Source organism: Podarcis vaucheri (genome assembly GCF_965113315.1).
Source record: "Podarcis vaucheri genome assembly, chromosome: 12".
Taxonomy (NCBI): Eukaryota; Metazoa; Chordata; class Lepidosauria; order Squamata; family Lacertidae; genus Podarcis; species Podarcis vaucheri.
Genome location: NC_138750.1, coordinates 51,758,947 through 51,776,912, shown reverse-complemented (window position 1 = coordinate 51,776,912; position 17,966 = coordinate 51,758,947). Strand labels below are relative to the sequence as shown.

The 17,966-nt window shown below is 41.2% G+C and overlaps 1 protein-coding gene across 1 annotated transcript in view; it reads right to left on the bottom strand.

Moving 5' to 3' along the window:
• The window catches only part of LMBR1 (limb development membrane protein 1), a 62,626-nt gene that overhangs the window by 35,988 nt on the left and 8,672 nt on the right, over positions 1 to 17,966 (bottom strand). Inside the window, exons 2-4 of the mRNA XM_082192495.1 lie at positions 10,689 to 10,761; positions 7,141 to 7,180; positions 5,784 to 5,923 (exon numbers count right to left, since the gene is read on the bottom strand). Of these exons, the coding sequence (XP_082048621.1) occupies positions 5,784 to 5,923; positions 7,141 to 7,180; positions 10,689 to 10,761 (253 nt within the window). The remainder of the gene's footprint in view (positions 1 to 5,783; positions 5,924 to 7,140; positions 7,181 to 10,688; positions 10,762 to 17,966) is intronic.

Genomic DNA, 17,966 nt, shown 5'->3' with positions numbered 1-17,966 from the left:
GGGTATTATCCTGCAAAACCTCTTCCCCGAGCTGCCAATTTGGGAGACATGTAAAACAGGGCACCATTCCCCTGATTTGATTTGGTTTCTCAAATGTCTTGTGGCTGAATTTGATTGACTATGTGGCAGCGTGACATCAGTACACTGGTTGTATGAACCCTGGCTGGTTATAATGCACAGATATCCTGTTTTTTAAAAATACAGTATGCCAAAGCAGCTACCCAGAGTCAGCAAACATGAGCAAAATGGTAGGGGAAAAGGCCAGGTTTGTGAAATAAACATGTTGGTTCTGTGAAATTAATTCATACCAAAAGTGTCTGTCCACAATTCAGCTCACTGCTGAACTTTATTCTCATATGCTTATGAAAGACCACTATACCACTTAATTATTACCTTCCAGTGTTAACAGCAGAACCCAAATATAATGCTCACTGACACTTTCACTACTCTGAAGTACAGTGGTACCTCTAGTTACAAACTCAATTCATTCCAGAGGTCCGTTCTTAACCTGAAACTGTTCTTAACTAGAGGCGTGATTTGCTAATGGGGCCTCATGCTGCCGTTGCGCCGATGGTGCACAATTTCCGTTCTCATCCTGGGGCAAAGTTCTCAACTCAAGGTAACTCTTTCAGGTTAGTGGAGTTTGCAACCTGAAGCGTTTGTAACCTGAGGCGTTTGTAACTCGAGGTACCACTGTACTTAGTTTGAAAAATAGATTCCTCTTCTTGGAGGAAACCAATTTTCTGGATCCATTTCAATCAGGGTTTTGGCCTGGTTTTGGCACAGAAACTGCTTGTATGATAGCCTCTGTCATGAGGAGAGATGGGGAAATACAGTGGTGCCTCGCAAGACGAAATTAATTCGTTCCGCAAGTTTTTTCTTCTTGCGAGTTTTTCATCTTGCAAAGCACGGTTTCTCATAGGAATGCATTGAAAATCAATTAATGCGTTCCTATGAAAACCGCTTGCCAGGCTGGCGGTGCGGAGAAGGGCTTTTCTCCCCACCGCAAGCCTTCAGGACAGGTACGGGAACAGAGGGGAAGGGGCGCAGCGCTTCTCCTCTGTTCCCGGGGCTTGCGGTGGGAGGAGGGTTTTTCCTCCCCACCGCCAACATTCAGAACAGCATTCTGAATGTTGGCGGTGGGAAGGAAAACCCTCCTCCCACTGCAAGTCTTCAGGACAGCCATCCGAAGGCTGGCGCAGGGAGAAGCTCTCTCCGCCCCACCGCCAGCCTTCGGAAGGCTGCTCCGAAGGCTGGCGGCGGGAGGAGAGCTCCCCGCCCCACCGCCAGCCTTCGGAAGGCTGCTCCGAAGGCTGGCGGCGGGAGGAGAGCTCCCCGCCCCACCGCCAGCCTTCCGAAGGCTGCCCCGAAGGCTGGCGGCGGGAGGAGAGCTCTCTGCCCCACCGCCAGCCTTCGGAAGGCTGCCCCGAAGGCTGGCGGCGGGAGGAGGGCTCCCCGCCCCACCGCCAGCCTTCGGAAGGCTGCTCCAAAGGCTGGCGGCGGGAGGAGGGCTCCCCGCCCCACCGCCAGCCTTCCGAAGGCTGCCCCGAAGGCTGGCGGCGGGAGGAGAGCTCCCCGCCCCACCGCCAGCCTTCCGAAGGCTGCCCCGAAGGCTGGCGGCGGGAGGAGAGCTCCCCGCCCCACCGCCAGCCTTCCGAAGGCTGCCCCGAAGGCTGGCGGCGGGAGAGCTCCCCGCCCCACCGCCAGCCTTCCGAAGGCTGCCCCGAAGGCTGGCGGCGGGAGGAGAGCTCCCCGCCCCACCGCCAGCCTTCCGAAGGCTGCCCCGAAGGCTGGCGGTGGGAGGAGAGCTCCCCGCCCCACCGCCAGCCTTCAGAAGGCTGCCCCGAAGGCTGGCGGCGGGAGGAGAGCCCTCCTCCCACCACCAGCCTTCAGAGGAGGTCCGAGGACAGTGGGGAAGACGCGCTGTGCTTCCCCGCTGTCCCGGAGATTTCCCTATGGGCTTTCGTCTTGCGAAGCAAGCCCATAGGGAAATTCGTTTTGCGAAGCGCCTCCAAAACGGAAAACCCTTTCGTCTAGCGGGTTTTCCGTCTTGCGAGGCGTTTGTCTTGCGGGGTACCACTGTATGTCCCTGTTAAGTTTCCTTGACCTCTGATCCTGGCCCAGCTGCACTGGCTGCCAGTCAGACCCAATTCAAAGTGCTGGTTTTGACCTATAGCGCTTTTAACGGCTTAGGACCACAATACCTCAAGGACTGCCTCCCCTCATATGAACTGCCCCAGACCCTGCAATCATCATGTGAGGCCCTTCTTCATGTGCCCCCTTCTGAGAGAGGTCTGCAGGGTGGCAACATGAGAACGGCCCTTTTCTGCAGCGGCTCCCCATTTGGGGAATGCTCTCCCCAGGGAGGCTCTGGCTCACCTGGTGCCTTCATGACATATCTTTAGGCACTGCACAAAAATGTCCCTATAATACCTGGCCTTTGAGCAATCGAGGGCCTTTAAATTGTGTTTTTACGGGGTGATTTCTTTTGTTACTATGTAATCCATTTCATGTTTTCGTTTTGTATATTTCTGTTGTGCACTGCCCTGTGATCTTTGGGTGAAAGACTGTATATAAAATAAATAAAATAAAATAATAGATTGGCATCTGAAGTGGCTCAGTTGCATGCCACATGTTGTCTAGCTCTCTGAAAATTACTGCAGGCAGTGCAACGTAGAACTCAACCTCATCCATTCAAAGTTTGGTCCTCTTTTCCTTAGAAGAACCTATGAGGCGAGCAGCTTGTGCAAGATCTTTGTCAAGGGGGGCAGGGAATCAAACTACACCCTGAAAATATGTTTGGAATGTTTTGCTATGCACACCTAATTGTTCTCCTATACTTACTTTGTCCACAAATATTTGTGTGCCAAAAATTGCTTTTATATGTATGAAGAAGCATAGGCCTATTACTGCCGGTAACTCTTTTAACCCCCCCCCCCAAAGAGAGGATATCATAAAGGAGGAACAAAAGGTTGTCTGGGGAGGGGGTAAACTGGCTGGGTGCGCAAAGCATGGGGTGAGCAACCACACCCTAAGCATTAATGCGGCTGATGACAAACTACAATGTATGAAGGATTTTATGAGCAACCCACACAAACCTTGCCAGCTTAACTGATACAATCTAAATGTTAAAGCATTTAAGTGAAAGAAAACTGCAATTAAGCAAGCATGTTACCACTTCTGATAAAGCCTCACCCTTGCCGACAGTACTTGTGGAATAGAATGCAAGTCCTGCACAGTGTGGATGTGGAATTTTCACTATATTCTATCCCCATCTGCTGGACACATATGAGATAACAAGAACCTCACATTTGTCATGTTCATTTTATGCACATTCCACTATCTCAAGAGTTTTGAAAGTGAGCTAAATTTATCTGGTGTTAGACATACCTTAAAATTATTCTTTTCACTTTAAAAGGTTATCTACCTTGGCTTTCAGAATCATTACAAATGAATAACTGAACTACAATCACTAGCCTATTCCAGTTAGCTCAGTTGGTTACGAGTGTGGTGCTTGTAAGGCCAGTGTTCAGTTCCCGTACATTCCACCTGCATATTCCTGCATTGCAGGGGACTGGACTGGGTGAACACTGGGGTCCCTTCTGAGTCTACAATTCTAGGATTCTAAGTGTAATAAACCTGGCATTCCCTAGATGTTTGTATCAAGCACAATGCATTTTCAAAGTTTTCAAAAGATTTCTGAATTCAATTAAACACCCTTTATAAAGGAATCTACTATAGGAATAGACTGCAAAATTATATGCTTACATGTAGATTACAGATATTACTATGCAAAATAAGATAAACAAACTTCATGTAGGAGCTTCTGGTTTTAAACTACCATGTGCGCCCCCCAGGTAGCAGATGATACACAAATATATTTTTATTAATTCAATTTCTCTATGAAGGACTCAAGGGAAGTAACACATTCTAGTGCAAGAATTAAAAATATTAAGTATCTAAAACAATCCATGCTAGCGCTTAATAAAAAATACCACAATGACTGAGGACCCCCAAGCACACAAATTCAGCAGCTAACTAAAGTTAATACAGTGGTACCTCGGTTTAAGAACAGCCCGGTTTAAGAACGATTTGGTTTACAAACTCCGCAAAACTGGAAATAGTGCCTTGGTTTGAGAACTTTACCTCAGTCTAAGAATGGAATCCGAACAGTGGAAGGGCACCAAAGGCAGGAGGCTTCATTAGGGAAAGCGCGCCTCAGTTTAAGAACGGTTTTGGTTTAAGAACGGACTTCCAGAACAGATTAAGTTCGTAAACCGAGGTACCACTGTATAACTTTGTATATGACATTCAATATCACACTGAGATTCTAAGCTGCTGACTAAGCAGTATACTCCACCTGTTCAATTACTCCCCCCAAAAAAAATATGTGATGACTTCAATGTCGTTATTTCACAGACCCTTTATTCACACGCCACTAATTTATTTATTCAATTTATATTCCATTTTGCCTTCAAGGAGCTCAAAGTAGCACACAAGTTTTTTTTCTCACCACCACCTCATACAGCAGGTGAGATAGTGTCTGGTCCAGCACTACTCAGTGAGCTTCATAGCTAAGTGGGATTTGATCCTGGGTTTCCCAAATCCTAATCTAAGTGCTACACCACACTAGCTCTCTCATCTTCAAAGCAAAGAAACGGAATAATTCCTGTCTTGCACAGCCAATAATCTTGCTTCTGCACTGCAAACTGAAGTGCCAAAAAGAGTGGCAGTCTTTATACACACATTCCCACACATCAGTCTCTCAAAGCAGAGTTAACATTGATGATCTTCATTTATCTCATGCCCCCTTAAATCAATTCATCGTACAGTTGGATATGTGGGTTCTCATATGCAGCTTGTTGCTATTGGCGAGCTGGAGGATGACCAGGAGCTCCCTGAGGCAAGCATCACGGAGGAGCAGCCTGTCAATGAATTGTGTCTACCTAGCTATTTGCTGGGCCTCCCTCTGTTTTGACTTTAAGACTGCCTTTGAACCATGTTACCTCTGGGTTTGAATGTATGACCGCCATCAGACTGCGATTCACATACCATTCACTGCTGACTCTCAGCTACACTGCTTGTGTTATCACCTGTGGAACGCCAGTTCTGTGTGGTTCAGAATACTAATCTGAATACTGGACAGAAGTAGAGCAGGACATCTCTGACCTCATAAAAACAAGCTCTATAATGAAAACAAAGCAGCCACTCTTCCCAAGTTTCATTCTTCCCACACAGAACCAGAATGACAACTAATTGGGGATGCTGCCACATCCCACAAATCTAGTATAGATAATTGAGGAGTGTCTAAAAGACAGCATTCAACCCCTTCTGAAAAATAGTTAAGTTGATCTATCCAATGGAAGTCCTGTTTGTTTGTTTGTTTGTTTGTTTGTTTGTTTGTTTGTTTTGTTGTTGTTGTTGTTTTAACTGGACTTACAATCACCCTGTCCCAAGAGCTCAGGGTGGAAAAGAAAATGCTAATTATTGTACCATGTCCCTTGCCACCAAAAGCCAGTTTGACTAAAAGCATCTTGCATCAATTGCACAAGAGATGCATAAGTTCAGGATCTGGAGAGCCCTTATGAAAAAAGAGCATTCTAAAGATGAAAAGCAGGTAAGATTACCTGCCCAGTTTACTGAATGCCCCTACTTGGGATGGAAAATATTTCCTAAAGTAATCTGTGTACCCTAATGGTTCTGATTTCATGCATAGCTGGTACACTTAAGATAATTTTGTGTTTCAAATTCAAGTACCAATATTAAAATGATATAATACAAACCATGAATTAGAGATCCATTTAACCACTGAATATAGTAGCTATGTGGAAAAGAGAGCAGGATTTCGTTGCTGATTATTGAGAAAGGTAGAAGGAGGACAGCCCCAGCTGAAACTGCAAGAGTAAATGTACTCAAGAATAGCCTGAAAATCAAAAAGAAGAATTATTGTTACTGCTAATACAACAGTTCAAACTGTTAAGTTAATGAAAACAGCTTAAAAAGAGCTTCAATGCATAACTGCCACTGCTTTGCAGGCACCAGAGCTAATATTCAACATGCAAAGTTTAATTTAAAAAAAAAATAGAATGGAGACCTATCAAATATTAGCTGCTATTATTATTAATTTATATATGTCTTACACATACCAAAATGGCCTCTAAGCAGTTCAATTAGCACACCATCCTCTCACTTCCTTATCTTTCCTTATACCTCACAAAACAAAACAAAACAAAACACTATTCCTGAATGTGTTAAAGAAAACCAAACATCTGTCAAGGTTAATGAAAGTGCTCCCTCTGCTGTAAAAGTCTAGTACTGCTGAAGTAATGAAAAGCTCTGCATGGGAGCAAATTCAAACAAATTTTGGTTTGCAGATGAATACTAAAAAGGAAACACACACATATGCCACAATCCAAAGAACAACACAACTAGATTGGCATGCATAAGGAGGCTCTGGGCTGAGAATTGTCGGATTGCAGCTCCCATGCCATATGGAAGTTATGATAATGATACTTTTATAAGAGTTCTTATAAAAGCTATTCAAAAAGTCAAAATTCTCAGTGGACACCTAAGTTTTAAAGAAAATTTAAATACGGGGAATGCAGATTCTATTTTCAGTTTTTGCTTTCATCAGGCTATTTGATTCATAAACACGGTATCCATTGTCAAAAACTAAGAGCTAAAAAGCTATGCAAGCAGCATATATTTTAGTTTTGTGCTTGGAGAGCACAAGAGTATTGTTCTTCTACAACAGAAAAACACTTATTTGGCCTCATTCATTCATTATACTAAACCATAGTTTATTAAAATAAATTAAAACAAAATAAATTAACTACGGTTTGTTCAGTGATTTGAAACCATGGTTTGTTTTTGGTTCACCAAACATTGGCCTGGTGTTACGTGTGAACCCAACAGCCTTCTTTAACCACAGTTTGTTTGCCCACCCAGCTCTAGAAAAACTACAACAGCATGGGGCAAGAGCAGCTAGAAAACAAATAAAACTTTGGAAAAACAATCCATGATTCATTTGATTGTCTGTGGGTTTAGCGTTATGTACAAGCCAGACCTATATTTGCATAGCACTGGAAAGGTAATGAAAGCCTAAATAAGATATACATATACATACAAACATATACATACGAAATTCTATTGACAATAGCATCTTCATCCTCTTGCTCATCTGAAAAATAATGCATATTTGTATTACATTTTATTTCCAAGACAATTGTTGCCTGCTTTTTACTTCTTTTCCAACATTTTTATATATAAAAAAGTTAAAGTGATCAAAATGCACAGATTACAAATCAGTGAACCCTTGTTTAGACTGCCCTAGTCTTTGCCTTAATGACAGATGCCTACACAGCAAGATAGCCCAATCTTTGCACTGTCATAGTACAATGCTCCTATATACAAGCTTTTTTCCTCCACTAATCTCAAATTCAGCATTTGAGTCTGCATCACAGTTTACAAAACCTATTGTTCTTGACTGACTGCCTTTGGGCAGTCAATGAGGCAGCAAATGAGGAAGTCACTCATGCTTCCTCTATGGCTGTTTTTAACTTTTACATAGGCAAGAGACACATCTCGGTGGCAAAATGCACAGTCCATGTTATCCAGTGCATAAACAAAACAAACATCTCTCCCTTTACCCTCAAATGAGACCCAGAAATGTCAACAGAGGAAGCATAAGTGACTTAAGTTTCCTCCCTTGCTTGCTTTGGTAGAATGTCCTAAGGCCATCTTATGCTTATTTTATTTGCAAACACCACCAATATTAAGAAAAGTGTACCACGGCACTGCAAAGCATAACATCAACAATAAAATTCCATTAATAAAGAGAAGTGAAATCTCAAAGCACTTTGAAACCATAGGTATAATGGGTTGGGAGTTACTCGTGCGTAATCCTGCTCCGTTTGAGCATTAGATTGCCTGGTTAAACCCTCCGGACTGCACAGCCCATCTCAGCGTGGCTGCCCTTAGTCATTCGTAGAATTTGTCTGTGGCCATTTCTTAAAGCGTTGCCAACATAAGAGTTGTTTGACGCCCAATCGTTTCCGCCTCTCACTGCGCGGGAGTCTCCTGCACAGGGTGGGCGTGGGCAGCGGGGTGCTTGGGCTCTCCTCGCTAACTTCCAACGAAGAGTCCTGGAGCCCCTGCACATCCCTGTCCCGTTGCTCTCCTGGATCCCTGGTGTTACACTCATTCTCTTCCCCTTCTTCCCAGCTGAGTCTCCCTCTAGCGCTTGGACCTTCCCCTGCAGAATCAGAGACCCTCTCCTTCTCCCGTGCCTCTGATGGCAGTTCCCTGACAATAGGTAAAAGGTTTATTTGTAGATGGGATTGCACATAATTTGGGGGGAAATTAGAATACAGTCGTACCTCGGCTCCAAACGCCTTGGGAGTCGAACGTTCCAGCTCCCGAAAGATCGAAAACCGGAAGTTTCAGATGTTCTTTTGGAAGCTGAACATCCGACGGGGCTTCCGGGGCTTCTGATTGGCTGCAGGAGTGTCCTGCAACCAATCAGAAGCTGCACTTTGGAAGTCAAACATTTCAGAAGTCGAACAGACTTGCAGAATGGATTGTGTTCAACTTTCGAGGTATGACTGTATGTACAATTCTTAATTTGTTATCACACTTTCTTTACTTCTTAGCACTTGGGCTTTACTTTAACAATGTTAAAGAAAATGGAAATTGTGCTTCCTCTGTGTTCTACCATGAATTTGTATTTACAAATTGGACTAGCAGACATTCTCTGAATAGGATGACTCCCCACTCTGGCCTTGATAGGCAGGGTCTTCAAGACTGTTGCCACCTCTTCCAGGAGGAGCATTTGTCCTGCCCTCCAGACCTAACTGGCAGAAAAGAAACAACCCCTCAACCCCAAAATAAAACAACTCAGGGTAGATAGGAAATGAGAAACAGATTGAAAAGAGGTATAATTTGAAAAGTTCCAACTGTAAGGGGCAAGACAATATGAAACCATATTAGTTATTAGGATTTGTATTAAGAAATTTTATATATATGATTTGACAAATCAGTGCAAAATTTCATATTTAAAGAGAAAAAAGGAAAAATACAGTTTTGGAATTTTGAAACTTTAGAAAGCTCTATTAAAATATTGTCAGAAAAGAAATGAAAATGTAATCAAAATATTATGTAAGGGTTTTTTTAATCAAACATCGTATTTTTTATCATACTTCATATTTGTACTTTATAAAAGTACTGTATTCATAAATGTTTAAACAAAAAAGAGAAATGTGAAAGTTTAAAGGAACTAATTTTCATGAAGCTACATTTATAAATATGCACAATGTTAGAGATGAAAGTGAAGAAAAATGTCAAGATGGCTTGATGGTGCAAGCCACCAGAAGCTTACCCTTACCCAAGTATAACTTAGTTTTTGACGGATAAGAAATGACCAACCAGGTGCCTGTGGGAAGTCTGCAAGCTGGACATGAGTGCAACAGCCTTCTGCCCACCTGCAATTCCAAGCAACTGATAGTTGGTGGAATAATGCCTCTGACAGTGGAAGCAGAACATAGCCATCATGGCCAGTAGCCTTGGATAGCCTTGCCGTCAATTAATTTGTCTATAATAACATAACTGAGTACAAATAAATTTGGATGTTAAGTTTATTTATGTTTTATTAATTTTTCAGTTTGCAGATTTAACAAAGAATTGGGGTGAAATATCATGAAAAGAGGGGGAATAAAGTAAAGAAGAAGAAAAACAGGAAAAATAGTACTAACAGTAACAGTAAACCATAACATATTGGATACACTGTCCATCAATACGTGGATCTTACATTAAAAATACAAGTTAATATAAGCCCTCCAGTTAAACTTTAATCTCAAACCCTTAAATAGTATATCATTTACTGACATAGTAATGATAAACTAAATTAGCAATCCTGAACCCCTATTTATTTAGACTGCAACCATACTGCTATTTGTATCACTAGGATCCCTGTCATGCAACTTTTAATAAGACTGCACGTGGACTCATTGTTAAACCGCGTTTATGGAAGACAATCTTACTCGGCTACGAGTGATCACCAAAGAAGAAGAAGAAGAAGATTGCCACCATGCAGTCTGTAGACATTTGGTAGCTAGGTGGCAGCATGGCACAGACAATGAGCTTTCTTTCTGGCAATTGCAGTAAGGTGCTTTCCAAGACTGTTAACACACATCTGCTTGGACAGGTTTTGCCCCACTAGGTTATTGGCCCATTTTACATATGGCGCTGTTGCATTACTTACTTATTGTTGATTATTTTTTAGATTGTATGTATAGTTTAGTACTTATTTGTTCTTATACATATTAACAGTTTAGTATCGGAATTTTAGATGGTAAACCACTTGGAGATTCTTTTATCAGAAGCAATATATAAATTATTTAAATAGATAAACTTCACCTTCTATTAACCAACTTGCAAAATTATAAATGAAGAAAACAGGCACAAGTTAAGAGCTGAAGTCCTAACAAGTTGGGAAACTCACACTGCAAGAAATAAAGGTTGGGCAAATACAACGAAGAAATAATGTAAAATAGTACGGCTCTCTGTTCAAACACAAACTTTCCCCTCATCACCCAAAACACCTTTTTGGCACTGTGCCCCAATATCATCAAGAGCATCTCATCTATTTCCCATTTTTACTGCAGTCTACATATGACTATAAAAACAGTTACCTCCTTTCCTCTTGTATCTTCTGATAATGAAGTAGGAAACAATATAGAGAATAGCAAACAGAAGAAAACAGATCTGAAAAAGAAAGTTACAGAGTGAAGAGATTCACATCATATAACAAGCAGCAATTTAGTTTTCAAAAATACTAAGGTGACACAACCTATAATAAATAGAAAGAAAACATTATACCAACAGTATAATTACTAATATGCAACGCTTATGTTATTTTAGCTATTTTTGTAGCTTTTCCAAAATACCAATTTTACTGCTTCAAGGGCCACACATAAGAAAATTCACCACTATATCTTCTTAACTAGTCAAGATATATTAAAAAGGCCAGATTGCACAGGAATTAATCCATCATTTTTCAGGAACAATGTGTATTAATACGCAAGATGACTGCCAGTCTTATTGTCCAGTGAGCATGCCAGCAAACTTCTGTTTTGCTTGCACAACACATTTGAAGATATAATCTGGCAACTGACCCAGAGCACCAGTAGGATGCAATAATGGCACTCCAGCACTCCTGCAACACACGAAGCCTGCTAATTCATTGCACAAGTCTAGGTATTTTTTTACTGGATCAGGCTTGTGAGAAAATAAACTATGCATTAAAATGGTGTTGAACTTTATACTAATCATTTGTATTTCTTTCAACCAGTGACATGTAGACAACTACTATCCCCAGAATATAATACAGGAAAACAAAGCCAGATATGTTAGAAATAAAGTAGGAACAAAATGAATGGAAAGTTAATTAAAGGTTTTAAACCATTACACTTCCTGTAGTAGCCCCACAACCTGACACTAAAAACCCAACTATTCAAATTCATAATTTATGGGATGCCAATCCCCAATTCTACCGATAATTGACTAAGGCTTGCAATCCTATGTACACTTACCTACCAGCGAGCAAAGACTCCAGACTGTGGGGCTGCACAAAACATCTCATGTCAAAGGACAAAGTATAAAGTTTGCAATTTGCGCTACATGGGAAACAACTACTACTGGTATGTCTTCCTTCTTACAATGACTGGCAACTGAACAGAGTGATCAGTGGAAATCAGCAGCAATGTATCTTTCTAACCTGATTTATTCTTTTATATCCTGTCAGACCTTGAACTTTTTCATTAAAAAATATCTTACAATCATCATCATCATCATACTAATAGAAACTAGGAGAATAGAATACAAAAGTGTTGGCAATGTGGTGCCCTCCAGCTGTTGTGGACTGCAACTCCCAGCCTCACACAGCAGGGTCAACAATGAAGAATGATGGGAGTTGTAGCTCACAGAACCTGAAGGGACCAGATGGCTGCCCCTGGAATCAAGTGTCTAGAAAGAAAGAATGGCTGCCGTGGTTGAATAGGAATATTCTACGCTGCAACATTCTGTTGCAGGTCCCACTTGACTCTTACCATAATTGAAACATTCCGATACAAAATGTGATAAAAATGCAACATAAAAGTTAGTCTTTCCTCTAATAATGAGAGTCCGTGCAATGTAATGTTGCCCATGGATAGCAAATGGCCAAAGGATTGCACTCCTCACATACACAAATTTTACTATTAATCATGTTTAGTAGTCAGTATGCTGGTTTAGGAATAACACCAAACCATGGTTTGGCATTACATATATAAGAAGAGTAGTTAATAATAATACTAAAAGTACAAAGGCACAACTGTGCCTTAAATGTCTGAGTAGAAAAGAAGAATAGAGATTAATAAAACAACAAAAATAACTCTTCATAAAAATATTCTTTAACTTTAAAGTCGAGTTTCACATTAAATACTGACTGAAAGGCATCATGTAAGAAGAATGAACTCAGGATGAAAGGGAGAAATGAGCTAAGAGGAAGGCATGTTTGGCAAATCCTCGCCGTGATCAACTCCTACTTGGATCCAAAATTGGTCTCCACAGTTGCCTACAGACACACCATTAAGACCATATTCATGGAAGACAATCTTACTCAGCTATGAGTGATCGCCAAAGAAGAAGATTGACTGTATATTTGGATGGAAGTAGAATATTCCCTTCCCCCCATGCATATGTCAGGACTTAATCTGAGCTGGATTGTACCTGAACAGTATATAAATTTGCAGTTTCTTTGGACTCTGGCTTTATTCACTGTCCTTTCACTTGAATTGGCTATCTCTAAATGCCAATAACCAGTTATATCAAATGACTGGACACATCAGCACTCTCCAGGCCAGCGCTTGTCAGCATATAGTACCCCATCCCTGCTTCAGCTCATCTTACCCAGCACTTGTCATTAAAACCCTGCAGAGTGCTTCTATTATCCTTCATTCTCAGGGTTTCAGGAAGGAGATAATGAAAAAACTAGAGGGTTGTTTATGCAAAGACTATTTTAAAATACATTATCTACAATTAATTGGCTAACACTTACGTTCTCATGCAAAAACACTTATGGATTAAAAATGGCTTGCTTTGCCAAGTTCAGTTTGACTGGAAGCAGGGTCATATTTAATTCTGAAACAGTACTTCCAACCCACAGCGAGAGATCTATTATTCCAAATTAAATCAGTGTGATTTAAAGCCAGAATAAAGGTAGTTCACATTTTTGCAGAGAACACCTAACGCCATGCAGGGATTTGCACATGCAATCAATTTCTGACTTCCAACTGCAGCTACCCATAATTTCATCACAGTGATCTTCAAAGTGTCTTTTTAGGATAGAGTAGGAAATGGGTCTATAAACAATTTGTCAGGTGATGCTATAGAGGATAATCAAAAGTATATCCTTTCCTCACTTCTTCCTCATGCTAAACCTCATCCAGTGATCTACAACTAGCCAACATGGTTGGCACCCATGTGTCTCGAGAGACAATGGAAGAGTGCACCTTTGGGGATGAAGTCAAACCATTGGAGGGTTACAGCATCTGCTGTGGCTGTAGAGACCGATACAGGAGGGACATGTTTTGTTACAGCGGGGGCAGATGAAGGCACTAAGAACTAGAGTGGTTAGATAAATCGCCTAGAATGAAACATTATACATAAGAGATGGCAGCTACCAGCATACCCTACAGATACAGTAGTTAATTTCACTTGCACAGTATCTTTCTGTTGTTTGGCTAGTGGTTGAGACTCCACCAACCAAACTACAAAATGATACAAGTGAAATTAACTGTCAGTAGGATACACTGGCAGCCGCCATGTCTTTTTACATACAATGTTTCATTCTAGTGATTTAACCACTCTCAGTTCCTAGAAGTTTACACACCATATATTCTGTAATAGGGCAAAGAAAGGTTGGCAATGTTATTATCACATTCCAAGCATATTGTGTCCAAGGACCAACATTTCTCATGGCTAGCGCTTGCAAAAGTAACTGAATTTAAGCTCTAGAACTTCTTTGTGATCAGATGCTGTAGTGAAAAGGTTGGTGGTTTTTTGGTTTTTTTTAAAGGCCTAAAATCTGTGGCAGGGGGAGATTATACAGCCCTAAATCATTCCTTAGATTCCCCCAACCCCAACTCAAGAGATGGTTCTACAACAGCAAAATACTACATACAAAAAAAAAGGTCAAATGATGCAGGTCTGACAAGAAGCTATAATAACGCATAGCAAGCAAATAAACACCCAAAAAGTGAGAGGCAGTCCATATTAATGCCCTGAAGTATATTAATTCTTGAATAAAAGCAGCAGGAAATATAACCATTTGTGCATCATCTTCAAATTGCTGATACAGAACTGCATGTAAACCTGGAAAGGCCATAGTGCAGCCTTTTTCAACCTTGGGTCCCCAGGTGTTGTTGAACAACAATTCCCATCGCTCCTAGCCAGCATGGTCAGTGGTCAGGGATAATGGAAGTTTATCCAAAAATGCTGAATGTGTATGCGGATAGATGACTGCATGGAAACACATGAGGTTGAAACCAGGATGAAGTGGGAAGAAGCTGAAACATGTAAAACCACTTCCACATGTGCTCAAAAAAGCACAGCCATAATTGCAAATACAACCATGGATCCCTTAAAATAATTTTTAATTATTCCCAATATTTTATAATTCCCAATATTTTCCAAGCTTAGTGATAGAGAAACTGGTTACAGTGGTACCTCAGGTTAAGTATTTAATTCGTTCCAGAGGTCTGTTCTTAACCTGAAACTGTTCTTAACCTGAAGCACCACTTTAGCTAATGGGGCCTCCTGCTGCCGCCACACCGCCAGAGCACGATTTCTGTTCTCATCCTGAAGCAAAGTTCTTAACCTGAAGCACTATTTCTGGGTTGGCAGAGTCTGTAACCTGAAGCGTATGTAACTTGAAGCGTATGTAACCCGAGGTACCACTGTATCTTGTAGGTTATCTTAGGACTCATGATACAACACAAATGCATAGAATCAACAGCAATGCCTTCCTTAAACTATCTTTCTCAGTGGTACTACTGTTGAGACTGCAAAGCATTACAACTGTAAACCACATTAAAAGGTTTAGAACAATTTAGAACAGTTTCCCAAATTGAAAGCAGTGAATATAATTACAATTAGCAATCTTTCTTCTATACAGCAGGTGGCAACAGACTGATTCTAATGCAAGAGTGTTCCCATAAGGAAATGCTTGTGTCCTTCAGGGCCATTTGGCAACTAAACAAAGTACTAATAGCTACATGCAGATCCATCTCAAGCATCATAAATAAAGATATGCCACTCACAGACTTCTGCAAAGAATATCAAATCAAAATTTCATTTTTATTTGCATTCCTTGGTGCCTCAGAAATGCTTTAAAAAAATGGAAATGGGAGTGGGGGCATAATATTGTCAGTTGCCTTTGCTCATGAACTGCTTTGATTACAATTAAAGAGGTGAATCAGGAATTAATTTCATATGACAATAGTTATCCATCTTCCTTAGGAGAATGGTGAGCCTGGAAGACCTTAAGAATGATGGTATCATTCAAGAATTTCTCAGTCCAACCCATCTGTAGTATAACAACAACGATGGCCTATCATATAGGGTTGTCATAAGGATTACTGAGAAGGATATTGACAAGCTGAAATGTGTACAGAGGTGGGAGACAAAGTTGGTCAAGGATCTGGAAACCAAGCCTTATGAGGAATGGTTGAAGGAGTTGGATATGCTTAGCTTGGGAAAGAAGAGACTGAGGAGACTGAGAGGAGATGTGATAGCCATCTTCAAACATCTAAAGGGCTGTCACATGGAAGATGGAGCATGCTTGATTTCTCCTGCTCTGAAGTCTAGGACCCAAACCAATGTACTCAAGTTACAAGAAAGAAGATTCCGACTAAACATCAGGAAGAACTTTCTGACAGTAAGAGCTGTTCAAAAGTGGAACAGGCTCCCATGAGAGGCGGTGGACTCTCCTTCCTTGCAGGTTTTTAATTAGAGGTTGGATGAATCTAGCTGAGATTTTTGCACTGCATGGGGTTGGACTCGATAACCCCTGAGATCCCTTCCAACTATGATTCTATGAAATGTAGCTTCTGAGTGTAGAAGCATTCTTTACCTCAATTTTCAATGCCTGGAAGCCAAAGTTTACTTGGCATAACAACATAAAGAAGTCAAGTCTGTTAACCCTGCTAGATCATCCACCCATAGCAATGTCCTCAGAAAACCCAGGTCCATCACACTGATCTCTGAAATTCTTGCCATTGTAGAGGAAGGAACAATAGGCTAGATAATATTAATCTCACTGCTTCAGAAAAGAACGTTGAAAGGACTGTACTTTCCATACTCTCAAGCCTTAGCTTATTATTATTGGTTTTAAAAATGAAGTTCCCAATTAAAACAGAAGGGCAGTATGATAAAGCCACAACAATATCAAGTTCTCTTCTGCTGCTTTTTGTAACACACCTTTAATAAGGGTGAGGAACCTCTTGCCAATGGGCCAAATTTGGGGTACCATAGTTCCTAATTTGGTCCACGAGGCCGGTTTCCCCAAACCATGCCCATCTGCCCCACACCTGACACCTTATGTGATGTCAAGTGTGGGGCACTTAATGGTGTGTCTGAATCATCTGTACAACAGAGTTCCCCTTGCAAAGCCCCTTGCACTGGTGTTCCCAGGCACCTGACAACCAGTTAGCTGTCAGACACTTGGGAAGCACTGCAGAAGGAACAACCCACCTGTCCAGCCAGGAATGAGGATGGAGAAAGATCTGGTCATTTGGGTCAAAAGGTTCCCTGCCCATGCTAGAAGGTAAAAAAGGTGTATGTTCTTCTTCTACATTGACTGTTCTAGGCATAGGCATGTAGAAGAAAATTTGAAAATAAAGAAGTTGTTGGCACAAGTTAATATGTTTTTAGCTTAAAGGTAAAGGTACCCCTGCCCATACGGGCCAGTCTTGCCAGACTCTAGGGTTGTGTGCTCATCTCACTCTAAAGGCCGGGAGCCAGCACTGTCCGCAGACACTTCCGGGTCATGTGGCCAGCGTAACAAGCTGCATCTGGCGAGCCAGCGCAGCACACGGAATGCTGTTTACCTTCCTGCTGGTAAGCGGTACCTATTTATCTACTTGCACCCGAAGGTGCTTTCGAACTGCTAGGTTGGCAGGCGCTGGGACCGAACAACGGGAGCGCACCCCGCCGCGGGGATTCGAACCGCCGACCATGCAATCGGCAAGTCCTAGGCGCTGAGGTTTTACCCACAGCGCCACCCGCGTCCGTTTTTAGCTTAAGTTGATCTTATTTATATTTTAAATTGTTTGGAATACATATTTGAAACTTTTGAGAACTTAATGTGTTTTACTGTTTGTAAACCACTTAGAGATTCTATTTATAATCAAGCAGTATATAAATCTTGTTAAATAAAATAAATAAAATTCCAAGGTGGCACTTTTACAATAAACTATATAAATAAAACTCAATATATCAAATTATTCATGATATTCTTTAGTATAGAACTACATCCCCACACCTGCATATTCATGGAAGCTAAGAGTTATAACTCATAAAAATTTATCCCAATGTATTGATTTTTCATACTTTTGATATGACAGATTTATAATACTCTACAAAAGCATTAAATTAGAACCAGTACTTTCCTCCCCTTAGAATAAATAAGAAACTAGCATTAAGCTTTTATGAACAAAATATAAGCACAAACAGAAGGATTTGGAGTCACTAAAAACATATTATTCTGTTTACAGCAGAATATTACTTCCTAACACAACTGGATAAAAGCAAAAATCAAATACCAACAATCAAAAACCAAGCAAATCACTCCCTCTTCTCATAGGCTAATGTGACGGGAGAGCAATCCTGCTTAATGCTGGGTTCCTGCTTAATGTTTCAAAGGCTCCCAA